Raw genomic sequence first — 27636 nt, 5'->3', positions numbered from 1 at the left:
GGACCTGGCTGCTGCCCGGCCTCGCCGCTGGCCGCCCGGGGAAGCTGGGGCTGGCCCAGGACCGCAGGCGCTGCGAGCGCCAGCACCGGCTTGCCCTGCTTGCGGGCACTGCTGAGCCGCCGGTCCCCACCCGAGGGGAGCAGGGATGTTTTCTCCTGAGCCTGCTTGGGACGGAGCCTCCGGCAGCCCCACGCCGCCTGGGCGGGCTGGGTTTGCCACCGGCTACCAGCCCTGCCGCAGCACGGAGGGGTGTGCGGCGGGGCGGCGGCGGCGGCGAGCGCGGTGCCCGTGCCCGGCCCGCCCGAGGCCCGATGCGGCGGGCGGGCAGACCCTGGGGGAGCAGGGCCGTCCGGCACAGGACCACGGGGCCGGGACCACGAGGTGGCAGTGCGCGAACAGCATCAACGGTGCCCGGTGCTCCCGCCACAGCCCCCGCGCAGAGACCCCTCAGACCTCCCGGGAGCAGCCAAACCGCTTCCCACTGAACCTCGGGGTGCACCCGCTGGCTGCCTGCGGTCCTGCTCCCCAGAGCCATCCTCCGGGGCTCAGCGCGGAGCTGTGGCCACGGCAGCGAACCGCCGCCTCCGGCAGCGCGGCGCGGGGGTAGCCCGAGGCCCCTCGGCGGGACGCGGACGGGTCGCAGAGGGCGCGCAGCGACAGGCCGCAGGTACGCGGCGGTTTGGCTGCTGCAGGCCGCGAGCAGGTGTCGGTACGCAGGGCTGGGCGCTGCTGCTGCTCGGCTCTGCCAGCAACCGCCGGCACCGCTGCCAGGGCGAGGGCCTGCGGGCCCGGCCGCCCTCGTGCCGCCGGCGGGAGCGCGGAGCCAGGCCACGGGGCTCCCGGGCGGTGCCCGCACCGGCGCCCGATGGCCCAGCTGCCCCCTCCCGCGAGGGAGCTCCCCTCTCGCGGAGCCGCTGCTCAGCACAAGCAGCCTGGCCTGCCGTTCACGCGCGGCCCCGGCCGGTGAGACGCGGCGAGGCGCGAACACCCCGGTGAAAACACGTGGCGCGCGGGGGCACGACAAGCCTTCGCGGCGCCCTCCGTGAGCCCCGGGCGCCGCAGGGGCGGCCCTGCCCGGAGCGACGCTGGCGGCGCCGCCCGAGCGCAGAGCAGGCCCCGCGGCGGGGCCGGGGCGGCCCGCGGGAGGCGAGGAGGCGGCCGCCGCCGGGCAGGGCCGCCGGCCTGAGGCGGCCCCGCCCCGCCCCGCCCCGCCCCGCCCCGCGCGCAGCCCCCGCCCCGCGCGCAGCCCCCGCCCCTCGCCGCCTGCGCGCTGAGGTGGCGCGGCGGGGCGGGGCGGGCGGGGCGCGGCGGCCGGGCCGGGCCGGGCGGGCGGCGCGGGGCCGGGGGATGCGGGGAGCGGGGCCGGGCGTGCGGGCCGCCCGCGGGGCGCTGCCGCGGGCCCTGCTGGTGCTGCTGGCGGCGGCGGCGCTGTGGGCGCGGGCGGCCGCCGCCGAGCCCTGCGCCGCGCCCTGCTCCTGCCGCCGCGGCCTGCTGGACTGCAGCCGGCACCGCCTGCCCGGCGGGCCGGGCCCGCGGAGGATCCCGCCGCTGCCCGCCGGCACCACGGGCCTGTGAGTGAGCGTGGCGGCTGGGCGGGTGGCGGCGGCGGCGGCGGGGCGCGGCCGGGCCGCGGGGCCTAACGGGCGGCGGGCTGTGCGCAGGCCGCGGCCTAACGGGCGCGGGGGGGGGGGGGGAGTGGGGTGTGCGGGGCCGGGGCCTAGCGGCGTCCCGGCGCGGGGCGCGAGGCCCGGCGGCGGAGCGCCGTACGAGGCCGGGGCCCGAACGGGCCGCCCGGGCGCCGCAGCGTGGCTCTGGGACGGGCCCGGGAGGTTCGCGGCGGGGCCGGCGGTGCTGGGCGCGGCAGAAGCGGCAGCCGGTGCTCGGTGTCCGTGAGCTGTTCTCGGGGGCCCGGTACAGCCCGGGAGCGCTGCGGGCAGGCCTGTGGCGGTGGGAGGGAAACGACCGCCGGCTCTGGAGCCTGGCTGGCCGGGGCAGGGGCAGCGGGCAGCGGCCGAGTCAAAGCCGCTGGAGCCGAGACGTGGCCTCCGTGAAAGGGGGCCTGGCAGCGCTGCACCGACCGCCGCCCGAAGGAGGGCCCCGTGCGCTGGGGTCGCCGAGGCACAGATTTCACGCCTTTCTTACCCTGCGGTGTGACGGTAGCATTTGAGAGGAGCGTGAAGCAGGAGCAGGCTGTGGCTAGTAGAAGTTTTGGTAACGCCGGTCAAGCTAGGACCTAACGTTTTTTTCAGGTCAAGCTGTAGGACGTAGTCCCTTACAATTGTGCTTAGAAATATTCCTTCCAGCCCCCGACTTCGGCTGTGGGCTGTGGCAGTGCCTACTGCTTCTGATTTCCTCTGCATCCCTTTGCTGCTTTGCAACCCAGTGACTCCCTCCTTTTCCCTCAGGAAAACCATTGTGGACTCCCCTTGACATTTGCTGCCATTTTTTTTCAAAAAAACCCCTGCAAAACAAGAAGACAATTGACAGCCCACCCTTAGTCTCTGCTCCCAAGAGTTCAATTAGACAACGTGCTAAAAAGCGTTCACACGCCTTTGTCTTTCCTTGGCTGTTACTGTCATGGTCACTGTTGCATTTGCCACCTTTGGCTGCAGAGTCCTGGGGTGGAAGGGATGCTGAAGTACGAGATGCTGATATCGAAAACCACCTTTGTGCACAGAGGAGTTCGCCGGCCCTCTTGGCCTGACAACCGGAGTGTTTCCTGGTTGATAGAAATAACAGTATTCCAGACCAAGAAAAAAAAAAGCCTGTTTGGGAGGTAGCATAAACATACAAACCAACGTCCAGTTAACTCCAGGAATTCCTCTAGCAGGATTCGAGTCTGATCTGTATTAAAAACTGGGCATGTCCAAGGAAGCTTGTCACCTTCTCACCCCTTTGTGGTTCTGTAGTTCTCTTCTTTCCCTTCGTGGTAGGCAATTGGAAGCGTTTAAGAGAAAAATGTGTATTTCAGCGTAGAAATACAATTAAGTTGTCTGTGAAACCTTTCGCGTTTAGAAAGGTACGAGGATATCTTAACGTTAGCACTTGTCAGGGAGGGTGTCAGTGCCTGGAAGAGTGAGCTGGAAGTTCACCAGGTGGCTAATAAGCGAAACCATACCCCTGCTCTTTGGAGAGCAACTTTTTCAAGCTTCGACAAATACTTGTATCTTTCTCCAAGCTGACAGAGGGTGTGTTTAAAACTGCTTGGCACAAAGCACAGTGGGAAGAAGCGGTGCTGGTGCTGTGCTACGTTATGCAATCTGACATGTGCTGCAAACAATAATTAAGTGTATGTTCTCTGTTGTGGCTTCCAGGATTTTGGCACACAGAGTGTGTGTGTGGGGGTGACATTTTTTCTTCACTAGGACTACTCTAGCAGTTCTGAATCTATACAAGCTATAAGGCATACAAGCTGTTTAAAATTAATCAAAGCTTAATTTTTCTGGCATGAAAAAGTTCCTGATGTGCTTTTTCCTCTCAGTTCTGTGATATCACTTCACCTAACTTTGAGGACTAAAAATTCTTGGTTTTGCTAACTCCTTCAAACTACTTGCAGGTGATGCTTCCAGTGTGTGGGGTTTTTGATTTTGTTTTGGTTTTTTGTTTTTAGTTAGGCCAGGAGAGCACCTTCAGAACTCTTTTTCTTGACGGAAGTATTCAGGCAACTGTAACTTCATGTTTCCTGCTAAATTACATATGTTTTGCGGATAACCTGGCGGGTGATGAAAAGGGTAGGGAAGTCAAAGAGTTAGCAAATATTTTTTGATGTGTGTGCATCTTAACATTACATTCTTTAGAATGAGGAATGCAAGCCCTGCTTGTAGGGCAGTCATCTGTAGGGGGAAAGGGAAGCACGATGCTGGTGGTCGCTGCCTTCCAGTCGTATACTAGTGCCTGAAAGTGTGTTTATACATGCGGGTAAGTAGGGAGATGATGAATAAAAGTGGATTAGGTATCAGTTAATTAGTTCGGCTAGTTCCATTCACAACAGGATTTTTTTGGGTGAGCTTACGTGTTTTCAGCTCAAATGGCTGGCTGTGTTGCTGCACCAGCACCTGTCCCAGCACAGTGCCGTGGGGAGGAAGCAGGTATGCTCACTTGGGCTGAATTAAGATCATTCTCCAGGACTACGTATAAAGTAATCAATTTGGTGTGTGCGTTCAGTCTTAGTTACTGAAGAGAAGAATGCCACTTCAGCTCAAAGTGAATGTTTAGATGCTTTTGTATGCAATACCAGATGAAACTCTAAAAGACAAATTTTGCATGGTTGCTCTGTATCTTGTATAACATGGGCCTCACAGTAAAAAAGTGAGTTGAGTTCTTTGGTTTTGGCTTTTTCAGAGCAAGGGAATTATATCTGGTTCTGCATGACAGCAGAAGCCTTAGCTGTGTGATTGAATCATCTATAAACACAGAAAATCAGGCAATGTATTTCACTTTGGATTTAGTGATCAGTCACTCTACTTCAAAAATAAAAGCATCAGTAAGAGTAACTAGATATAAATAATGTCAGAACTGTTTTAAGTATGAACTATACCCAGCTTCTTGAAAGAGGACTGTTAATGCAAACCTTGTTATAGTCCAAATCTGAGTAACAATAGAAAAATATTTTCCTGGGCTTTCTAAATTAAAATCTTAATTTCTAACTTAGTAGTAAGAGAGTAGGCTTCTGAGGGGATACCTGAATGTTAGCAGATCCTCATCGCCCAGGCCCCATACCTGTCAGCGTTTAAGAGGCATTTGGACAATGCCCTTAATAATTTGCTTTAACTTTTGGTCAGCCCTGAAGTGGTCAGGACTAGATGATCGTTGTAGGTCCCTTCCAACTGAAATATTCTATTCTGTTCTTCCTGAAGGCATTAGAAAAATCAAGTTTCTGTTTTCTTTGCATATTAATCTGACTCCCGAGATCTTTGTCAGTGCCCGCTAACCATGCCTGACACACAGGTTGGTCTGGCTCTGCACCCATGGCATGGTTTTGCTCATCAGTGTAGTATCTGGACACCTTGAGGAGTGGTGTTATCTTCTGTGTCCATTGTCTCATCCTTCCTCCATGGGTTGCGCTCGGGTCCGTTGGAAGTGCTGTGGCTTAGTACTCCCTGGTCTGGTTAAACCCACTGCTACCAAGATTAGTCTCCTCAGTGCTGGCTGGGTGCCTGCGTGATTGAAAGATCCAGGAAAGACTCTTCCTCTGGGACCTGGGGCCAGCGCTGCCACTTGCTACCCCCTCCACTGAGCGTGGCTGATGGCTCCCACAGCCGTGCCGGGCTCCTTCAGCATGGCCAGAGCCCCGGGCCGAGCCGGGCTCCGGCAGCGGTGGGCAGGGAGGATCAGACAGCCCGGGAGGGTGTCCTGAGTGCTCAGCCTCCCCTGACGTGGGGAGGCTGCTCTAGGAGCACTTCATACTCGGTTGTTTTGTGTGTTACTGGCATTTAGGATTGGCTTAATTATTGTATTTATTGAGGGAGCAGGCCTGCAGAGTAGCATTCAGTGGCTGCATGTGCATTGTTCTTTTCGGGTTCCCTTGATTCTTTTTTTTTTTTTTTAAATTGTAGAAATGAGTAATTGTTTGCAAACCTGTTTGCTGCTGTATCTGTATAATTTACATCTTAATGTAATTGAAAAAATACATTAAAAACCGTCTGACTTGCCATGACACCCAGGATTTTAATAATTCATTGCTAGAGCGGTATCTTTATTGCTGAGCCTGAGTGGAAGTTAAGGACAGTCTGTCAAGTCCTTGCTCTCTCCCAATAGATTCTGGTCTTACAGATCAAAAGTGTATCGGTAGTGCCGTGAGCACTGGGGTGAATAAAACCAGGTCCTGTTCAGGTTGTCTTCTGGTTATCGGCAAGTCTTCCCTGCGTGGAGGGTTCTTGTGACAGCATTAACACCCACCGATGGATGCTTACTGGTACTCAGCGAGGATTAAATTTGTACTGCAACCCCTTCTTCAGCAGGGCCACCAGTACAATTTCTTTTCTTCCCGTAGTCATGGTTTTTGGGCAGCTTCATGTCTCTACAGGCTCAGCCCTCGGTGTAGTTGAAGTTGACCACAGGCCCAAAGCTATCGCAAGAGCAGACGAGCGTGTGGGTGCCATGACTGCCCAAGCCTGGTTGTCAACAGACGTATTTTTAACTGTGATCAATTACATTTTAATATTATTTTTAACAGATAGCTGGTAGTTTTGTTCTTAAAGGATAATTTTGTCTCCTGTGTCAGCATAGCTGCAGCCTGCCTGATGATCTTAAGACTAGCCATAATAAATACATACTGTGTTACTTCTGTAATAATGAAAGAGAATCCGTGATACAGGACCTCATCTGAGGAACTCATCAGAAGGTGAACAGCTCTTGCTGAAAATGGCTCATTACGGCTCTATGCTCGATGTCGGAATTGGAAATGGAGTGAGAAGCGTGATGCCTTGCTGACAGGCAGGCACAACTAGCTAGCAGAGGCAGACTTTTTGATTTAATAGGCAGTGTTCAGCTATATATGCACCTATCAACAGTTTTCTGACGGTGGTGAGGGTATCGGCCGTGTCTCAATGCCCGGTGGCGGTGCGGGGCCTGTTCCAACTCACAACGGCTCGGGCTGTCGGCACAAGCTTCGAGGATTCGTCTCCGTTCTGGACTCGTGCCAGGAAGGTGTCAAAAAGATGAGTTGGTTTCACTGTTTGGAGTGACGTCTGTCTCTCCTCCCTGGTATGGCTAGAACCAGGTTTCCATCCTGAACCTGAATTTTTTTTTTTTTTTTTTGGGGGGTCATGGTTTGACTCATGTCACAAAATGGAGATAGTCCATGCCCAAAGAGTTACCTCTCAGAAGTGGACATGTTTCATGTTTTTGCTTTTCTTATAAAATGTTATGCACTGAGTCCAAGGCAAAAGTAAAATCCTGCTTTAAAGTCAGAGCAATGGGAATACCATCAACATCCAGCACGGGCATTAAAAACACATTTAACAATTCTCTTGCCCGTTGAAACAATCCAACTCCTGCATTTGTTTCCTATGAGCAAAACCAACTGGCACTGAAGCATGCCTTCTGTAAGCTTCCCAGCCTCATGTTTCTCTCCCCTCCAGCTTGTTTGGTAATTGTGTGTATGTTGTTCCTTTAAAATAAGCCTGCCTTGACTAGTCAGCTTCTTTGAAAAGCTGGGCAGGCAGGGAAAATGGGGATCGTTGCTACAGAAAACAGTAGAAAACAGCAGGCATTTTGTAAGAAGTTATTTTCATGTCCCTGGAAAGTTTTTCTTTTTTGATAAAGCTATGATTTAAAGGAAAAACGCTCTGATCAGATATGATCTTTCTTTCAAGAAGCCTTTTTAACAAAAAGTTATTAGATTCAAACAGAGAAATAAAACTGACCAGACTTTTGTTGTGAGTGACCACTAGAACAAGCTAGAACCTCTTCTTCCTTTGGTGAAGGAGGAATTGTGTGTATCAAAAATATGGTTTAAAACTTTTAGATTGCATAAAATGTGCGTGGGTCTTTTTATTCCAGGACGTAGAATAACTTTTCTCTTTGTTCTCTAGGGATTTAAGTCATAATCATTTATTGTCATCCAACTGGAGCATTGATTTGTCTGTTCATACACTACAAGAAGTGTAAGTTGTTTTTTATGAGGATAAACTCTAAAGATTTTGTACCTAATTCTAATTAGTACATTTCATTGCATGTCTAGGTATCTGGTCTGACTTGTAGAAATATTCAGTGCCAGTTAATTAAAAATGGATGCTCTGTGTTGGCAGCACATTTTATGTATAAAACTGATGCTTTGTGAGCAGAAAACTTTTTCATAAAAGGTTAAAAGACCAATATTTTTAAAAAGAAATGAGACATTTGTTTTGACTATAGCTGATTCTAAGTTAGAGAGAAGTAATAGTATCCATGAGAATGGTAAAAACTAGCATCCTTCACTATTAAATTGTTCAAATTATCAGTATTTAAGCTTTTAGGGATTGTTTTTTGTCAACTACTATTATTAATGTAACAAAATTGTTAAATGTGGTCTGTGATACAAGTTAATTCTGCTGCGTACAGAAGGGTTTTTCTTCTCCTTGAAGTGCCAGTAATCTTGTTTGTTTGTTTGTTTGTTTTAAGGAAAATGAATTACAATGAGCTAAGTGAAATTCCATATTTTGGAGAAACAACTTCTAATATAACTCTTCTCTCATTGTAAGTAATAGCTTGTCTGCCTTTTTCTTGTTTAACAAGTGGGAGAATTGTATTAGAGTTCTGCTATCAAGTTGTAGGAAAACATAGCTTCTTTTGTCTTGAAATAGTACTCCTCTAAAGTGCTTTAGGGAATATGTAAGCACTCTTTAAAGAAATACAAATCAGTTAGACAATCAAGTCACCCTAAATTACCAATAAAATGCAGTCAACCAAGGCAGGCAGCTTTGAAGGGGAGGGATTCAGTCTAGGAATGACAGTTCCCACAAGGAACAGCCCAACTACTGGCCCCAAATTTGAATCTATTCATATGTCAAGGTGGCAAATAGCTCTTGGATTTTCAGTATTGCTTTAGGAATTAACACTGAAGTGTGTGCTACAGGTCCCATTTAAGAGGCTTGCTAATAATACTGATATACAGAATCCTATAGCTATTTCAGCTGTGCAACTTGAAGGATGGCGTGTTTTGATAATCATAGTTATTGCCGGTATTTTTCAGGGTACACAATACCATTCCGGAAATAAATGCTGAGCAACTCCAAGTTTACCTTTCGTTGGAAAATCTAGATCTTAGTTCGAACCTTATCTCAGAAATTAAAGCTTCTTCTTTTCCACGGATGCAACTGAAGTACCTGTAAGTATGAGAGATCTGTTATGTCTGGGATTCCTGGCTCTACAACAATAATGGTGAAGACCTCATCTACTCTGCCGTCTTAAAGTAGGCAGCCTTGCATGGCTTTGAACTGGTAATAGTGCTCAATGTAGCTACAAACGTGCTTGAAATAAAATACTTCTCATACCAATCTGTGTTGCATTTTCTCAAAGAGTATGGAAAACAGTAACTGCTGTTGTCAAAGTGCAGGTGCTTCAGCCAGCAGGGACATGGAATGATTTCTGCTCATTTTGAGTAAATCACTGTTGACATTGTCTTGACCATGTCTAAGTGAAGCATGGGTGTGCAGTAAAAATCAGCTCCTAGTACTGATTCCTTTGGGAAAAATAATTTAGTTTGGTATACCAGAATTCAGATTTCTGATGTGACTTCACAAAGAACTTGAGTTCTAATAAAAAGCGGTCGCTCTGAAGTGCTTGTGCAGTTGTGTTCATAAAATTCTCCATGTTCTGAAAGGCTTCTTTTCCTCTTCCTTTCCTAGGAATCTGAGTAACAACAGGATAACTACTCTAGAAGCAGGCTGTCTTGATAACTTATCTAGCTCACTAATGGTGGTAAAGCTGAACAGAAATAGGATTAGTGTGATTCCCCCAAAGATCTTCAAGTTGCCTCACGTGCAGTTTCTGTAAGTAGGAGTCTTGAAAGCTTAAAAACATACTGTTTACGGCTGTGTTGTTCATCTCAGTATGTGTTCTTGACTTTTACGAAGTCATGCTTATCGCAAGATGTCTTAATATTTGAATGTTATCTTTATCTAAGGGAACTGAAAAGGAACCGGATTAAAATAGTGGAAAGTCTTACATTCCAAGGACTGGAATCCTTAAAGTCCTTGAAAATGCAGCGCAATGGGATTAGCAGACTAATGGATGGCGCATTCTTTGGCCTGGGTAATATAGAAGAATTGTGAGTATGCCTGGTTGTGGAATTTCTTTTAGGGACTCTAGCTGTGGAGGGTTGTGTCCTGTACGGCTTCCCTTATATCAAGGCTGTGCTGAGATATTGATGACCATCACAGGAAATGAGTTTACAGATCTGTATTTTCCCATTATTTTGATATCATGTCTGGTTACTTCAGAGGTGGAAAGATATTGTCTCTCTCCCCAAATTCTTCCCACTTGGTGATCAAGAATGCTTTGACTCTGCAGGTTGCTTTTTGCTGGGTTTCATTTGCACTCCCCATAACATGGGGTGGTTCTTTGTTGTGTGACTGTTTGACAGAGATAGCGCAGGGGTGTGCCGTGCAGTGCTAGCAAAAGATTTCAAAAAAATAAATAATCTTTGAGAACAGAGATTACAGTTTTGCTTCTGCCACTGGATCACTGCAGCTGTGTTGAGTTACTCAGTTCTTCATATACTTTTGTTTGCTCTCTTGGTTTCACTGGAATGAATATAATCGCGCATTTCAGGTTGCCTAAGGCTTAATGTTAGTAAATAATTTTGAGCTCCACAAGGTGAAATTTTGTAAGTGTTTGTTTCATTGATTATCTATTTGGCAAATGTTTTTCCTTCTGATTCCTCAGAGAACTGGAACATAATAACTTAACAGAAGTAAACAAGGGCTGGCTGTATGGTCTGCGGACTTTGCAACAACTCTATGTTAGCCAGAATGCCATTAACAGGATCAGTCCAGATGCATGGGAGTTCTGCCAAAGACTTTCTGAGCTGTAAGTCCTGGGCTGCTTTTCATTGGGGACTTTGTAATGTTGCAATAACAGATTGGATAGCATGTATGTAGCAATAATGAATTACCAAAGGACGTACTCAATTTCCTTGTTAGGTCCATGGTAATGCTGTGTATTTTACTTATTTTTATAAGTGTTCTGTTAGAGAAATTAATCAAAACTCAATAGTTAATCAAGTTCGATAGTATCTTCATAATTAATCCCCCCCTACTTGCCTTTAAAGTGCATGTTCAATGTTTCTAGAGACTTGTCCTACAACCAGCTAACTCGCCTCAAGGAGTCTGCCTTTGTGGGACTTGGTCTATTGGAGAAACTAAACCTGGGTGACAATCGCATTAGTCACATTGCCGATGGTGTGTTTAGAGGTCTGACAAATCTTCGAACCTTGTAAGTACAGAAAACTTCTAGTTAAAATCTCAGTTTAATGCAGTGAAGCTTTTGGAAGTAAAGACAATGAATATTGCACTGCGCAAGCCTGAGATCAGTGTTTCGGCATTGTGTGCTGTCCTGCCTGCAGGTGTGGCAGGGCTGATAATCTTTTGGTCTGCTGAGATAACAGAATTCTGGCCCAGCTAAAACAAACCACTTAATTTTAGTGGTGGTAAGGAACAGTGGCTTGGTGACCTTGAGTGCCCAGTTGCATGTCATACGGGTTCTGAGAAGGTGTGGATAGTCAGCTTGTGTAAATGCCAGTTGGGGAGCGAATGGTCAGCCTGGACCTCTCTTTGTTCCAGATGGTTTTGTTAGGGGTGGAACCTCAGAAACCAAGCGGTGAATCCTTCTGGTTGCAGAAGGTAGGGTCTATCCCACCCGGCTTGTGTGCTGAAGGCATAGGCATAGCGTCTGGGAGAGGTGTAGGATTACTTCTTGCTGTCAGAGGCACAGCTCTGCTCTTGCCAGGACCTTTCGTAGCAGCTGCAGCTGTTTGATATTTCTGACAAGAAAAGACGCAATCCTGGCTCTTAATAAAAAAAAAAAAAGTGGCCCAAGTAGATCTGAACAGTTGTAATCATCCCAAACAATGGTAGTTGAGAAAGGAGTGAAAGTTTGTAACCCCTCTGTCAGTTCATTAAATAAATGCTTAAATAAGCAAACTCACCAGAGAGATTTATGTAAGCAGTCATATTCTGTTAACCTTAATGCAACCTTTTAATGAAATAATTAAAACTAATTTCTTAGATTTAGAGTAGCATGAAAAAGAACAAGAGCAGATTAATTAGTAGGTTTTCCTGGGCTCCTCAGGGGCATCAGCAGCTGAGAGGCTGGCCATTTGCTTGGGGGTTGGAATGTGCAGGACGGAGGGCAGTGGTGATTAACAAGGCTCGAGCATTCGTGCCCAGCCAAGCATGAGGAGCCAGCTCCTCAGCTCACACAATGAGGGGCTTTTCTTTTGGGTTGCTCACTCATTTTGCTAAGTGGTCTGAGTAGTGGAGTGTAAAAATACTTCAAACAACAGGAGATGCCGTGTTGCTGTAGGATTAGTTCCGCTGTTGCTTGTATACTGGTTGTTTCAGCACTAAGGCTGACGTAAATATTTCTCTGTATGTTCAGCTCCTGCTGCTATTCTGCGATGTAGCTTTAATTAATGAGAATGAACTGTAAAAACCGTGTATCAACTAAAAGGTAGTAAGAGCAAGGTAGGATTAAAGGTGTATCTAGGAATAGCACTGAAGCTTTGAAGGTTTACATCTTATCGCATTATTTACTTCATAATACTGTGAGTAGCTTGGCATTGATACCCCTCCAGCATTCACAATCTAAAATTCTGAAGCAGACCTGGAGCTAATTCTAGAAACAAGTTTCAAATCACAAGAATTAGCAACTTGGAAATAAATTTGGTGTATTATTCATCTACTCATTCTTCTCATTAGATCACGTCCATGTCCAGTACGTTAGCTTGAATAATTTTCAAGGAGGAAAATACTTAATGTGAGCAAGTATCAAGGCCATATTAGTTAGGACCTTGTGATGCATGAATCATGGAATTCTTTTCTTTTTGCCCTAAACTTTAAAGTGTATATATATTAATCATGGAAGTGATTGCTGCATGGTGTTAATAACAAGACTTCCATATTTCAAAGTAAGAAAAATAAGAAAATAATGTTACCACTGACAGTGTCCTGGAGGTTGATCCCACTCTCTTCCAGGATGGTATTCTACGCAATTTACAGTCTCACACAACGAAAATAGATACTTCATTTTTCCACCATTAGCACAAGGAAAGAAGTGTTTATATGAGATGATGTATACAATTGCCTGTATATGTAGTTTGCTTTCTGTGTCAGTTGACTTGTTTGGAAGCTCCATCAAGCCGATGCATATAATATCTGGTAAAATGAAGTACAGACTATTTTTCGTTGGTGTATCTCTTCCTTTAAACACGCTCCTGTCTGCTGGGACTTCTGTGCGCAGTGGTACCAAAACAGACCAAAACTGTGGCTTTGACGGACACTCTTGGCTCAGTCCAGGCCATTCAGGCTAAAAATGCAACTGAATTTATTTTGCCTTCTCTCTAAAAAGCATTTAATCCCCTCTGAACCATATTGTTATATGGCTTTTGCTGTTTAGACTGCTCTCCTACATGAGGGGCCAAAGTGCTGTGCAGAGGTCAAACAGAAATCCCATTAGCTGGTAACGAGATTTGTGAGCAGAATATCAACTTCTTTCTGAAAATCTACTACTTTGTGCCTGGCAGCCTTACGCTATAACCTGTGTGTAATCTCTTAATATGCTAATGTTATTAGAAGCCTGTTACTCGGGAAGATTAATGCTGCTAGTGTATTGGTTAATTCACTTACATGAACCAACTTGCTTCAGGAGCCTCTCCCAGCTTCTGGTAATAGTCATCACATGACAAGTGCTAGTCAGACTGGGTCTTTCCTTAAATACCACATCAAGAAGTTGTACTGCAGAATTTGTTTGTGGTTCTGTCTGTGGCACTGATCTTGAACAACTCTATTTTCTCTTGCATCTCTGAAATGCAATATTCATCTTCTGACAAGCTTAGTTTTATAAAAGATTTGAGACCTTCCAGGTGAGACTGTGCCAGAACACCATAGCAGGCCTGTACAGCAGTAAGTTCTCTTCCCTAGCTCGCCACTGGCAGTGGTCGTGATGATGTTACAAGGCTTCTTTATTAGAAGGCTCTTCTCCTGCAGGGACTTGCGGAACAATGAGATCTCCTGGGCCATAGAAGATGCAAATGAAGCATTTGTGGGACTCGGCAGGCTGGATAAACTGTATGTATTACAAACCGTTGAAATGACAGTACTTCCCAGGCACGCAGGGTAGAGGGAGAGTGCAAAATATTAAGTAATTGTAAATCAATGACACGAGGCAGGAAGCCTTGCTAGTTGGCAGCTGTATTCAGTGTGTTTCCGCTTCTGTGCTACAATCTCTTGATATAGGCTTGGGTTCCATGGTCAGGAGCATTGGATCTGTGTAGCGCTGGATCACCTTGCAGCACCAATTTGAAGAAATTAAGCATGAGTATTTGACTGCATTTATTACTGAATCGCCCAGTCCTGCTGTGTGGTGATTGTAACTTTTTATGCTTCTTTAGTTTGGGTAAAAATTAGCACTTATTAAAAAAAAAATTATTTTTGAGCAAATATGAAACACTATTGAATCAACAGCTTTTCAGTACTTAGATGATGCATTTTGCATCCAGTGCCGTGTGCTTTGTAGGAAGCTCCATCCTGTGGAGCTAGAGACATTGCTTGTAACAAATAGCTTGGTATGAGGGTGCAGTCTCAGGAGCTAATGTGATTGTGGCAGATTGGTATTAGGAAGTTATTGCTCCACTCCCAAGTTCTACTTATCATTGTTTCATTCTGCTGACTTAAATTATCTTCTGACACATCTCTAACCCAAATCTCTACCTTAAGAATGGACAAGAAACCTTGTTCTTGGGAAAATTAGTTGAGCCTTTAAGCTCAAAAAATAGCATTTGGTCTTTTAGCTCAGCTAGAATTAGAAAAAACTTAGTTAAACATCATAGGGAACTTCTTATTTGTGAACTGATACTGACATTCAGACTGGTTTCTGGGTTTGGGGGGCTTTGTCTTTCAGAATCTTGCAAGGAAACCAGATTAAGTCAATTACCAAAAAAGCATTTTCTGGTCTTGAAGGACTTGAACATCTGTAAGTACTTTGTAGAACTTCTAGTTATTTGTCAACTTCAATTGTCTATTCTCTGTCAAATCTTCAAGAATTTAACTGAAGGTAGCATATGAAATCATACTTACCCGTTACTATTCTCTTTGCTTAACTTACAGAGATTTAAGCAACAATGCAGTAATGTCCATCCAAGAAAATGCATTTTCCCAGGCTCACCTGAAGGAGCTGTAAGTTCATGACAATTATTTACAGATTCTTTAGAAGTCCTACCTTGTAAAGAATCCTTCAGCCATTGTAAGATTGGCTGAAGTTGACTGGAACTGTGTCTGCTTTCATCGTGAAATATGTAAAGCAATGCTGATAAATTATCAACTCAAATTCAGTAGCAGTATACTTAGATTTAAGGTTTGATTAAAATCTGCACCTCCATTTCCTTAGTTGCAATTAATAGAAAATAATTTTTTTCTTGCAATGCTGAACCATTAAGTTTTTCATATCTTATGATTTTGCAGCAAACTCAGCACACGCTAGCATGTAGACAGGCAACAAAATAAATTATTCATCAGGAATCTTTCAGGGGGGTTAGCAAATGCTACATTTTGTCTTCCTGTTTTGGGGGCTAGGGAAAGGCTTTAAAATTCACAGCTAGACAAAAATTTTTACTTGCTCAGCAGATGCTTGAGCTGCTAGAGCCTCTTGTGATCTTCAGACATTTAAAGTATTATAATGTGAAGTGACCTTCACACGCAAGACTAATCCTACTGTATCGCAGTCGTCTCTATGAGATAAAGTCTCTGAATATCATGTAATCTGTTTTAAAACTGTTATTCAATTAGTTAATCTTGAGCAGAGGGACTGTTAGTCCACAAGATCTGCCAGTTTGAGGAGACACGTTTTAGGTGTTAAAGATAAGACTTTCATTGCCTTCTCTAATGTATCTTAAAATTGAGGAATCGTTGGTATGTGTGGGCAAACAGCAGGATGGAATCCTGGCTTGTTTGTGTGCCTGTCCTCTCTCGCTACTGGATTCATCTAGTGGCAGATCACTTGTTGTTAAAAAGCTGGACTTTCTCCAGTCAGTCATACTTGTACATAATATTTAGGAAACTTTGAAAGCAGGTGGTGGGGAAAAAGTGACCCATCATTGTTTCCTGTTTGCAGTTCTTCTGTGGAGCAGATAAAACCATCTGCAGTAGATACCTGTATGAAACTAATCACTTCCATTCTTAAATATTTATTAGCTGGCATGAAAGTGAATATTGAGGCTTACACTAATTTCATAATGGCAAGTGTGTTTAGTTTGAGACATAGAGCTGCTCTGCAGTGTTATGTTCCTTTTAATTGCTTTAAAGAGGGATGGAGTAATTGTAAAGACAGGCTTATTTTTTTTAGAAGTTGAAAATCCGAAGTTATTTTCTTCAGAATTAAAAAGAAATACGAGGTTTTAATGCTGACATAGTGGGAAGGTTTTTCTGGATTGTATATAGCATATATAGCTAACATTTTATAATAAATACCCATAGGCATAAAAGACTACTGAAAATCTTGAAATTTCTGAATGTATACGCTTTAAGTTGTCTTGCTGCATGAAATCACATGTAGGAATGTGAAATACTAAACTTTAATCACACTTTTATTTTGCCTTGTTTCTGCAGAATTTTGAACACTAGCAGCTTGCTTTGTGATTGCCAGTTGAAATGGCTGCCGCAGTGGCTCACTGACAGCCGTTTACAGCAGGCTGTGAACGTTAGCTGTGCTCATCCTGAATGGTTAGCGGGACAAAGCCTTCTCAGTGTGGACCCTGATGACTTTGTCTGTGGTTTGTATTTTGAATGACTTTTGATATAAAAACATGGTAACACAAATCTGTGCAGGTACCTTTCTGAAATCGGGCTGTAGCACCGCTGGAGGTACTGGGTCTCGGCCATGATGCATACGTGGGCCTGTGTACATCACTGGGTCTGCTTTGGAGTTTGGGATTTAAGTCTGTTTCTCTTTGCTCTGTTTTCTTGTATTTGAGCACTGAAGCTAACCTGAGGGAGTAATTCTGTGAGACTGCATTGTTTTTCATTTAGGTTACTGTTGAAAACTGATTATGCTTCCATTCTCCCTGGTTATGAATGCTTTTAGCTTTGGAAGGGCTGTTTGACACTTCCTTGTTGGTTCTTGTCCATACCAGCAAGGCTGGGGTAGTTAATACTCTGGCACATTTTCTGATGCTCCGTATCTGTAATGTTTATCTGGTCTCTGCCACCACAGTTTCAGACATAAGCCTGTTTATTTTTGTAACCGAACTGTGAGATGGAAAACTGAGAGACTCTTTGCCCAGAGTCATGTGTGAAGTCTGTGGCAGGCCTGGAAATAGTCTGGTGTTCCATTTTCTGGGTGAGCAATCTGATAAGTGTTACTTGCGTGTACGCAATTCTTTCATTCTTTTGGTGGTAAAGGCTACTGTAATCATCATGTAGGCGCAAGCACCCACTTCTCCATGCTAATATCACCACAGTGGTGCCTGACACTGAACGCTGCGTGTGCCTACGAGAATGTCTTTGCTGAAATAATAGGTATTGAAATAACTCTGATCGAGTGGGATGAGATAGTGAACTGCCGGCTTGCTGTGCTTTGTATTTGTAGAACTTAAAGGCTCTTCAGGATGCTTAAACTATCTGAAAATAAGTCTCAGTCCTTTGTAAAATAGCCTAGCTCTTCAGCCGAGCACGGCTTTTGTGTGTGATCTAAATATAGCAAGTTCCAGACAGTTGTACAAAATGCAGGGCGCTGCTCAGGACCATGCTTCTATGCCGATTGTTCTCAATGCTTATTCTGTATGCCTACGTGTGGTTCTAATCCTCTTTCAGAGCTTGATTTCCAGCTGAAAACTGCTGAGTGTGTGCACATCAAGCAGGACATCTGTTCCCAAAGCTTTCTTTCTGCTCACATTGTCTTGAGTGAGTTTTCTTGCAGTAGTAACTGCAAGTTGAAGAGGAACGTAACTAATCTTGGTGCTTTTATTTTCAGATAATTTCCCTAAACCGCAGATAAGAGTGCATCCTGAGACCACAATTGCTCTGCGAGGCATGAATGTGACTCTGACTTGCACCGCTGTGAGCAGCAGTGATTCACCCATGTCCACTGCCTGGCGTAAAGACAGTGAAGTATTGTATGATGCAGAGGTTGAGAATTTTGCCAGATATCAGCAGCGAAGTGGTGAGGTGGTCGAGTATACCACTGTCCTGCACCTTTTCAATGTGAATTTCACTGATGAAGGAAAGTATCAGTGTATCGTCACCAATCACTTTGGCTCCAATTATTCCAACAAAGCCAAGCTGACTGTCAATGGTAAGCAATCATAGTAACAAAGGAGAAACACTTTTAACCTAAAGCTTTATTTAAATAGCTATTTTTCACTAGGGCTGGCCCAAAATAGTCTTACAAGACTCTCTCACTGATATTTAGAAGTATCAAACATCATCTTATAAAACAGGAAAGAAGTGATTCTTTTTTTTGTGGGTGAAAAGCCTTCTGTTCACTTTTCAAAAGGGGCAGGTATCTCCCATGCTTTCATTATAACACAATTAGTTGTTCATCTAGTTAAATGGAGGTAGAAGTCTCTTAAACTAAAAGCTCCCTCTGCTGTCCCTTCAGAACTAAGCACCTTCCCCATGTGTTTGTAAAGCTAGGGAAGATTCAAGTAAAAATAACTTGTGGGACCAGAAACAAACTCTGAAAAATGAATTATGAAGTCCTTTGTTTTTAGGCATAATGATTCTATTTATTTTGGCTTGAGGGAAGGGAGGTAAGAAGACAATGTTCACATCGGTCAGTAGACCACCGATCCCCATTGTATCTGAGAGCAGAGGTGCCTGTGTTGTGTTTGCTTGTCCAGAATAGGTAATGCAGACTTGGACTGATGAGGTGGAAGTTCACCTTCCCTATTACCAGGGAAGAAAAAGTGTGACAAAGGGCTTATGAAGAAAGCTAAACCTTTCCCTGTCTTTTCCCCATGAGAAATGTTGTTCTTCAGATCATCTTAAATGAACACTGTAGATACTGTATTTAAATTTGGAGGATAGGCTCTTAGAAATGAGCACTGAAAATTTGTGCAGTTCTTCAGAAGAATCTGCCCCCTCTCTTAGGGAGAACTACCGGTGTGTTTCAGATTTGTTTGTTTTCAGATATTCTCTGTGCTGTGGAGTTTTTGCTGCTTTTTTCCCTGGTACTGAAAATACTGAACCTGTGTCTCCTTTGATCCAGAGCTGCCTTCTTTCCTGAAAACCCCCATGGATCTTACTATCCGCACTGGGGCGATGGCCCGGCTGGAGTGTGCTGCAGAGGGCCACCCTACTCCACAGATCTCCTGGCAGAAAGATGGTGGCACAGACTTCCCTGCTGCGAGAGAGAGGAGGATGCATGTCATGCCTGAGGATGATGTGTTCTTTATTGCAAATGTGAAAATAGAAGACATGGGAATCTATAGTTGTATGGCACAAAACATTGCAGGTGGTTTGTCAGCAAATGCCACGCTGACTGTGTTAGGTAAGTGGTGTGCTAATCTGTGCTTGCATATGGATCACTTCACTTCTGCAGTGGTAGTGTAGCTTATCTGTCAGTAGCAAGCTTAAGTCCTAAAGAATGAAGTTAAAATGCAAAGAGCTTAGTTTCCTCTTCCTCTAGCTGTGGATGGAATTCTGCAATAAGGAACAAGAAGACTTTTTTTCCCCATGGTTGCTCTCTCCCCCCCCCCCCCCTTTAAATTTAAGGATGCTGCCTCTGGAACAGCATCTCTAACTGCTCTGCATGGTTTTGGGGCATTTGAATGCGGCACTTGCCATGATTTTTGAACAGGGAAGCTTTAGAAGCTAAGCTATAGTGCTGACCAGTGAAGTTAGTATGATCTTTGCAGGAGAGAACTGAGGGCCATATCTCAATCCAGCAGTGTAGACTAGATAGATAATTTGTGTTGTCTTGGAACAAATTTAGTAGCAGGTAACATGAACTATGCTGAGTAGTAATGGAAGGACAGCTCCTTCTAGAGTGCAGTATTTTTGAAGACACTGACTTTTAATGTTATGGTCATAATCAAATTTAGAATTGGAATACATAAACCAGACTGTGGCTAGCATAATTTTGGGGATGTTTGCTGTACCTGCATTTGCTGCAGTGATCCACAGAAGAGTTGAACTCACAGGATTTCCTGAATCCTGTGTTTCATTGCTCAAGTTTAGGCTCAGGTTGTAAGATCAGATTTTTAAATATCATGGAGTACGCACTGGTGTTGCACAATGAAGTTACCTTACTTTTTTTTTTCCCTCCACTGTCACAGAAACTCCTTCATTCGTTAGGCCTCTGGAAGACAGAACAGTATCCCGAGGTGAAACTGCTGTCTTGCAGTGCATAGCTGGTGGCAGTCCTGCCCCTCGCCTCAACTGGACTAAAGACGATGGCCCTTTGACAGTCACAGAACGGCATTTTTTTGCTGCGGCAAATCAACTCCTTATCATTGTGGATGCTGGACTAGAGGATGCTGGGAAGTACACGTGCATTATGTCCAACACGCTGGGCACCGAGCGTGGCCATATTTACCTAAATGTCCTGGCTTCCCCAAATTGTGATTCTTCCCAGAGCGGCATTGTCCATGAGGAGGATGGCTGGACAACAGTAGGCATTGTGATTATTGTCGTGGTGTGCTGTGTTGTGGGAACTTCCCTGGTATGGGTTATCGTGATCTACCACATGAGAAGGAAGAGTGAAGATTACAGCATCACTAACACAGGTAAAGTGCAAAAGCAAGTCCTCAGCCCTGTTTTTAATCCAAAACACTTGTTAAGAGTGGTGAATTTTCTGGATTCATTACAGATGATAAGATTGAAGAACTGAAGATTTCCTTCTAAAATCTCTTTGGGGATTTGCTCAAATTCCTTCATTTTAGAGTTTTTTTTAAATATCAAAAGTGTGTTTATTTTATTCTTTACATGCTAGATTTGTTCTATGTTGAGGGAAAACAGTAAAGTTTGAAAATAAATATTTGAGTAAACTTAACAAATGTTTTCAGGACCTGGAATAATGTGTGTAAATTTCTGTTCTGGCCCTGTTTTGAACTAGCTATATAGATTTTTTTTTTTTTTAATCACTGAGATACAAAAAAAGAAAACTATATGTGAGTTGAAATTCGGGATGACATTTTTGTTAATGTGGGTAATAGTGTTGGTACTACCTTGAAATCTTCACACTTAGCTGTTAACGTCATCAATGTTAATTCTGCCTTGCAGAGGAGATGAACCTACCTGCAGACATTCCCAGCTATCTGTCCTCCCAAGGAACTCTGTCAGAGCCTCAGGAAGGCTACAGTAACTCAGAGGCAGGAAGCCATCAGCAGCTCATGCCTCCAGCCGGTAGCTACGTGCATAAAGGCACAGATGGTAAGCAACGCCCTCACGTGTATTACTTGTGTTTCAGCGGGATGCCAGTGCACCATCTAGTCCTTGTAGCTGGCAGCGGTATTGCACGTGCAGGGTAGTACTGCGTGTTAACGTCAAAGGTGACTTTTCCTAGAGAAGAATTCAGGTTGATCCGAAAATTTCCATTGATTGTTCTGAGTTTGAGGCATCTCCTGTTTTTCTTCTAATGTTTGTTTATATTCTGCTATTGAGGCTTCTGCATTCTGTGCGCATCGTTTAATCTTTGGTCCAGCAACGTCTGGGCTCACATCTGCTATGAGTGCCTTTGCGTGTAGATGCCATGACTGCTGTCCTTCGAGTGACAGAGTAGTACAGTTCCCTCCAGAGGCTCTTTGCTTCAGGGTTTGTGATCTGTTCAGCAAGGCAGGGATGCCATTAGAGAATTCCTGGGTTAAATGTCAAGGTAGATTTTTCCTTTGGCCTCTCGAGTCCAGGCAATAGAGGTGGAAATAAAGTTCGCTTGGAAGATGAGTTGCTGTACCTTTTGTCCTTGGCATAAAATTACTGGCTCTGCCAGACATATAGTCTGCTTGCTACAATCATAACTAAAGGGTCTGCGCTATTCCCCTACCTTGCTTGGACCCTTTTCAGGATATTTGCATCACCGAGTCTATAGAGATGCTATTTTTACCATACAGATGCTGAGGAGCCATCCAATCGTTATATAGGCTGGCTTTCAAAAGTGATCCTTCAGTGTAAGTTTTTTTCACATCCATCCCATGATCCATTCCCTCTAGTCTGTAGTCCTACTATGCTAGAGTCTGTATCAGGGAGGAGTTGAGAAGCAGCTCATCTCAGTGACCACTTGATCATCTGGTCTGAGGCGTGTGGGCATGCAGGGTACAAGTGTGGCACAAGAACATAAGCCGATGTGGGTAGGTATCCCGGTTTGATTCCAGGGCTGTTTCAGCCTGGTGCCCAAGCTGGTTGGACCTGCATGGAACCCTTTTGCCCTTGAAACAGGAGAGCAAACATGAGATCGCTGTTGGTCATGTCCGTGGTTTTCTCCTGGTCGACCTCAGAAGGGCAGTGCTATTGAGAATTTGGATGGTGGTGAATCTAGAGCATTTCTCAAGTGACTTCAGTAAACAGTCAAGCTGAGTACTCTGTTGCCATATTAACTGTATAAAGGCCCTTCAAACCGTGCCTCTGTAATACACAATCATGCTAAGACATGAAAGAGTCTATGGAAATCAAGCATCCTTATCCTCTTTGAGAGTGTTTTGTTTTTCCATTGTGTTTGTCAGGTGGTGCAGCGCCATTGGTGATCTGCTCAGACTGTTACGACAACGCAAACATCTACTCCAGGACACGAGAGTACTGTCCCTATGCCTACATCACAGAAGAGGACCCCCTGGATCAAACTGTCCCTAATCTCATGGTGCAGATGCCTAAGGAAACGTATACAGCACGCACCCAGCATGAAACTGGCACTCTTGATAATCTCTTAGCAGACAGAGACATGTCTGTCTTTCTTACCAAGCATGACAAAATAAATGAAAAGAAAATCTCCTCCCAGCAGATTAATGGTGAGTGTCCCCTTTTCCCTCTTGTTGCTTTGTATTCCCTGATAGCTCTGGCCTTCCTTGTGCTGCCCTTCACTATTGATCCACAGCTAATTCTTCAAGTGACTGTAGTTTGTGGAGTAACTCATCTGTTTGTTAATGACCTGTTCTCAGAACTAGCCCTCAGTTTGCATCCAGTACCCAAGAGTTGAAGAGGGTGATGTTAAAAAGAGAGTATTTCTTAATCTGCAGTTCATCTCTTAAAGCTTGTGGAATGTGATCCCTGCATGTACTTCAAGGACATCTATTAGCCAAGAGTTAAAGCTTCACATAGGAAATTCAAATAGCCCTTCTGTTTGAGCTGGTCTGAGTTTCAAAGAACTCCAAAAGACTTTTTTTTTCTAAACTGATTGGTTTTATGTTGACTTTCTTTCAGGTATCCTTTTTAAAAATTCACACTGAAACTGTGTGTGTTGTTTCTAGTTACTGTAACAGATTGCTGAAATGGGAGAGCATCCCGTCAAATATGCTCTCAAAAATAGAGAAAATAACCTCAGAAAGACCGTTATTGCTGAGTGGCACAACTCAAATGTGTCTAAAATTTGAGTGTGTTTATCATGAGCTCACTCCTGTTCATCTTCTGATTTTTCTTCCTCAGAACCCTTTCAGATTCCTTTATGGGGAGTAAACAAAGACCTAGCGCGCTCTCACTCACACTTTCTGCGTCAGCAGTCAGCCCGTGAGACCCCACGACCTCTTCGAAGCGAGGGCATTATTGACAGTGACCGGGAACAAGCTGCTTCACCCAGACCTTGCCACAGGTTACGTGAACATAACTTTGATTTTACTAGGACACGGAACATTCATGACTATAGCGAAACCACGTAAGACACTAAAATGAAGTCTTGAAAGCAAATCCATATCAACTGACTTTTTGTATTTACTACCTCAGGATTAACCCCAAGGCCAAAGATGCTTGTGTACGTGTGTCTACAGTTACAGGCTGACGAAACAGAGTCAGACTCCCTAGGAGGAGGTGGCACATGCCCTTTTTCCTTGGATCTCTGTATATTGGAAAATGGGGATGTGCAACAGAACACATGGATGATTAGCGATATCCACAAGAATAGCATTAAAACATGGATTTTCTGATGTTGGAAGCAGCCTTTGTGTTGGTGCATGCTTTGAAAATCTCTCAAGAATGCATAGCTATTTCACACTGCATTGTCTGCTTGAAAACAAATGTTCAGGGCCTCCTCATGGAATTCTCCAGTAATTGTAAGCATAAAACTCTTGGCCAGCTTTTTGTTCCTTAGACTGTTGGCAGGCGTCTGTTACCAGTCTAATGTTGGGGCTTGTTTTCTCCTATGAATAATGGACTCTAGTTGTAAATAAATTTGCATTTATAAATATTTTATATACACTAAGCATATAAATGTGTTGGCTGTAATGTAAATATATTTTTTATTATGCCAAAGTATGTATCATACTGTTAGTCTTGACAGCTGCATATCAAGCCATATGGTTTGGGGGTTTTTTTGGTGAGACTGAAAGCTTGTTTCTGAGGGGATAGAGCTGTCTTCATTTTGGAAAGAAATGAATTTACTGTAGGTATGTGGTGAAACTGTGATATTGATGAATTTCATTGTTACCTACAACTCTGCATGCATTAAGCCTGGCTGACCTGACTGCAAGCTGATCCATTTCGTGGCATTAGCAGAATTCCAGGTTTGACCCACTTAAGTGTTGAGAGTCCTTAGCTCCGCATCAGGCACCCGTCTTGTCCAGTAGAGCATAAAGCGCAACAGACCCTGCATTAACAAGCAGCGTTAACCTGTGTTCCAGGCTGCAGTGTCCAGCTTCCCAGAAGTTCTTGTAAATAGCAAACAAAGAACAGTACACAAAATGTTTTCTTCTGGTCATCGGGTAAAATAGCTGTAAGATGGGCATTTTGAGTGGTTTGTTTCAGAAGTTTATCTAAGCTTTTATCTTAAAAAAAAGCCTTTGTATTGTGTATGTTGCAGAGACTCCATGTATTTTTCCTAGCTGACAGTTAAGTGAACTTTTAAAAAGAATGTTGTGATGAAAAGCATCGGATAAATGGGGAGATCATTTGATAAATACTCAGTGAACTATACTGTGGATTTTCTGTGTCCTCTGCACAGCCAAGAGGCATATGTAGTTTAAAACACTTGTGTCCTTTTCTGTTGTAAAATATCAGGCAAAATTGTTGCTCTGTTGAACTCTCTAAAATAGTTCCCTAGACCTCAGCGGGGCCAAAATGTTTAAATATTTGACAGGTGAGAAATGAAACGATATGCAGGGAACCACTCAATATTGAAAATCCAGTACTTGCTGAGACAGAGGAAACGCAAACTTAATTAATTACAGTGGAATGTGCCTGACAAAATTAGGAGGAAGAACATTATAAAGACTTTCTGAAAAGTTCTTCCTTCTGGGAAAATGCACCTTTGTGTAGCAGGGGTTAAAGACTCATCAGTGATGGGTTTTCAGCAAGTACGTTGTGCTCAGCGCTGGAGTGCTTCAACATTATGCTGTATACTCACGCCTGAAGAGCAGGGGGCTTTCTTCCTATTCATTGTTGCAGTTTTTCAAGTTGTAGGATATCTACTCAAATGAAAACAGCTGCATGGTGTATTTTTATAAAGACAGAAAAACCTTTTTGGACCAGCCCGAGAGAGGTATGTAAGACTTCCCGGTGATCCATTCCTGGATAGAAGGGTGTGTGACTGAAGTGTCAGATGCAGTCGTGCAGAATCACAGCTGAAACTTTTGAGACTGTGGATTATTTGAGTAAATGAGTGAGGAAATGCTGGGAATAATGATTACTTTCCCACAGCTCTTTGGGCGTGAATAATAGTCAGATCTATGCAAATGAGCAAATATTATCAAGGGCTCTTACCATGCTCTCAAAGCAACGGTTGCTTTGATAGCCAGCAGCTTTAGTAGGAAGAGGATCCAATTGTCCTTGACCTTTGGATAAAGCAGAGAGAAACACAGGTGTGTTAAACTCTTTTTGGGCTCTGACATCTGAAATGTTTTAGTAACATGCTAAAAGAAGAATCGTAAGTTCATTCCTTTCTGTTTTATGTTCCTCCAGTCTTTTCCTTTCCAGACAGCATTTAAGACATGGTGCTTATTTTCAATCCAAAGTTATCTCTGTTGCAGGAACCCAGTACTGTCAGCTTAAATCCAGATGAGAAAGGTCAGGCCATGAAACTACAGGAGCAGAAAAGTCTCATGCTTTTGGGCTGCTTGCTGCTTTCTCCAGATAGCCACGCAGGCTGCTGTGGCAGAGTGCTTCTTGGCATGTGCAGAGCCACAATTTCCCACTAGTGGGAAAATAGCACCCCTACTACTGCTCTGTCTCCCATCGCCATTTGGCAAATGCTTGTTGCTTTTCCTTTCACCCCTCTCTTCTGTGGAGTTGAGCTAATACAGCTCTGTCACAGTACAGCTGTTGATGTCCAGACCTTAGGTGTACTTTGAGCGCAACTCCTTTGTGTGAGTGAATTCCCTTTAGGTAGGTGGGATGTGCTTGGCCAAGACCAAGGCTTTAAAATTAATGTTGTCTGCACCAGAACAAACTGAAGTGCTAGCTCTTGAAGCCATTTAGGAGCTAAAGCTGCACTCATTTGTGTGAGATATTGGCCTATAAAAGCTGCCGTTATGAATTAGGACATTTGCATCCTTCCATGAGCAATGGTATCTCTTTAACGTCCATAAGCTGGTTGTAAATATTTGAAGCTTCTAAGTAGGTGAACACCGTGCTGTGCTTAGCATTGTGGAAAAACTTCCTAGGCAGACTTGGAGAAAAAATCAGGTCTGTCGTCTTTCCCCTTTCCTCCAGGAGGTGCAGAGAGGACAGAATGGCCATTCTGGTTTCGGTAAACACGAACAGTTTCTTCCATCAATGCCAAAGTACTAACAGTACAGGAACGGGGGGTTCATAAGACAGCCTGAGCAAAGCTGCTTGTGTTCCCTGTTGCTATTTCCTAGTGTCTATTTATATTTTTTTCACATAAGAATGTATATTTTGTATAGCATGTGTAATATATGTTTGTCTATTGTAATATAACTTCAATAAAATGCTATATACATTGAGCATCCAGTGTAACACCGTTAGTTTGCAGATTAAATAACTCATTATTCTTCTATGATATTTATCTTTCATAGGGAAAAAATACAGTAAGCTTTGCTGTCTGGACGTGTTTCTGGGCAGCTGGCTCCAGGTGCCCCTGCTTGAGCAGAGGGTTGGACAAGGCGACCTCCAGAGGTCCCTTCCAGCCTCACCCGTTCTCTGATTCTGTGGTTCTTATTTCAGTTTTCCAGTAGGAAACACCCTGTACCCTTTCTGCAAATGTGCGGGTAATTCTCCAGCAGTGCTGTTGACCCTGGGCCGGGAGACTCGCAGATCGCCATGCTCCCAACGCTGTCCTCCTGCTGTTCGGATCCTTTGAAGGACCAAAGAGGTTTTCTTTCTGGCAACAGACTGTCAGCATAAATGAGTGGGTGAGCATGTGGCCCCGCATACCTGCTGTGGGAGGGGAGAGGTGCATGCCTCCCACCCTACCAGCTACTGTCCCTCCTAAAAGCCAGCGTAAGTTTTTTTTATTCCTTTGAATAACTTTATTTCTATCGCTGTATTCTTGTGCTGGTTCATGTTCTGATAATTAATCACCTTTGCCCTCCTGCGCTCCGTTTTGTATGCTTCACTGTTTTACCTGTTCGCAGCTCTCGGCACCATGTAGCTTTTCCCAAGTTAACCCGAGCTCCTGTAGCTGCCTCATGCTCTGTTCTTGCTGACAAGTGAAGTTTGCACCCAAGGAAAGCGTGGTTCAGGAGAGCAGGGTGTACGCGCAGCCTGACACGCGAGAGTTAGTCCCCCGGCTTGGCACACCGCTGTTGAAGCGCAGCGCATGCAGCCTCCAGTGCAGGGCTTTCCTCTCCGGCCGTAGCAGCCAGGGGCTGCCCAGGGGGCCAGCCTGGCAGAGGGCAGCCCC

At 44.8% G+C, this 27636-nt stretch overlaps 1 protein-coding gene across 1 annotated transcript; it reads left to right on the top strand.

The window, feature by feature from the left end:
* The first annotated feature begins 1352 nt into the window (after positions 1-1352).
* Positions 1353-26738, top strand: LRIG2 (leucine rich repeats and immunoglobulin like domains 2). Its single transcript, XM_072844590.1, has 18 exons — positions 1353-1571; positions 7536-7607; positions 8104-8178; positions 8675-8809; positions 9330-9473; positions 9608-9751; positions 10369-10512; positions 10774-10917; positions 13689-13769; positions 14602-14673; positions 14808-14876; positions 16305-16468; positions 17668-17988; positions 18904-19185; positions 19973-20422; positions 20919-21068; positions 22355-22636; positions 23271-26738. The coding sequence occupies exons 3-18, from the start codon at positions 8108-8110 to the stop codon at positions 23498-23500; spliced, it is 2883 nt and encodes a 960-aa protein (XP_072700691.1). The 5' UTR covers positions 1353-1571; positions 7536-7607; positions 8104-8107; the 3' UTR covers positions 23501-26738.
* The last annotated feature ends 898 nt before the right edge of the window (positions 26739-27636 follow it).

Source organism: Ciconia boyciana, chromosome 23 (assembly GCF_034638445.1).
Source record: "Ciconia boyciana chromosome 23, ASM3463844v1, whole genome shotgun sequence".
Taxonomy (NCBI): Eukaryota; Metazoa; Chordata; class Aves; order Ciconiiformes; family Ciconiidae; genus Ciconia; species Ciconia boyciana.
Note: the sequence above shows the minus strand (reverse complement) of the source record. Positions and strands in the feature narration are given on the sequence as shown.

Bases quoted from the DNA above. Each gene is read 5' to 3' on its own strand.
- LRIG2 (XM_072844590.1), top strand. From the start codon at position 8,108: ATGAATTACAATGAGCTAAGTGAAATTCCATATTTTGGAGAAACAACT. The intron at 9,474-9,607 runs GTAAGTAGGAGT...TCTTTATCTAAG, and splicing joins TTGCCTCACGTGCAGTTTCT to GGAACTGAAAAGGAACCGGA. The intron at 13,770-14,601 runs GTATGTATTACA...TTTGTCTTTCAG, and splicing joins CTCGGCAGGCTGGATAAACT to AATCTTGCAAGGAAACCAGA.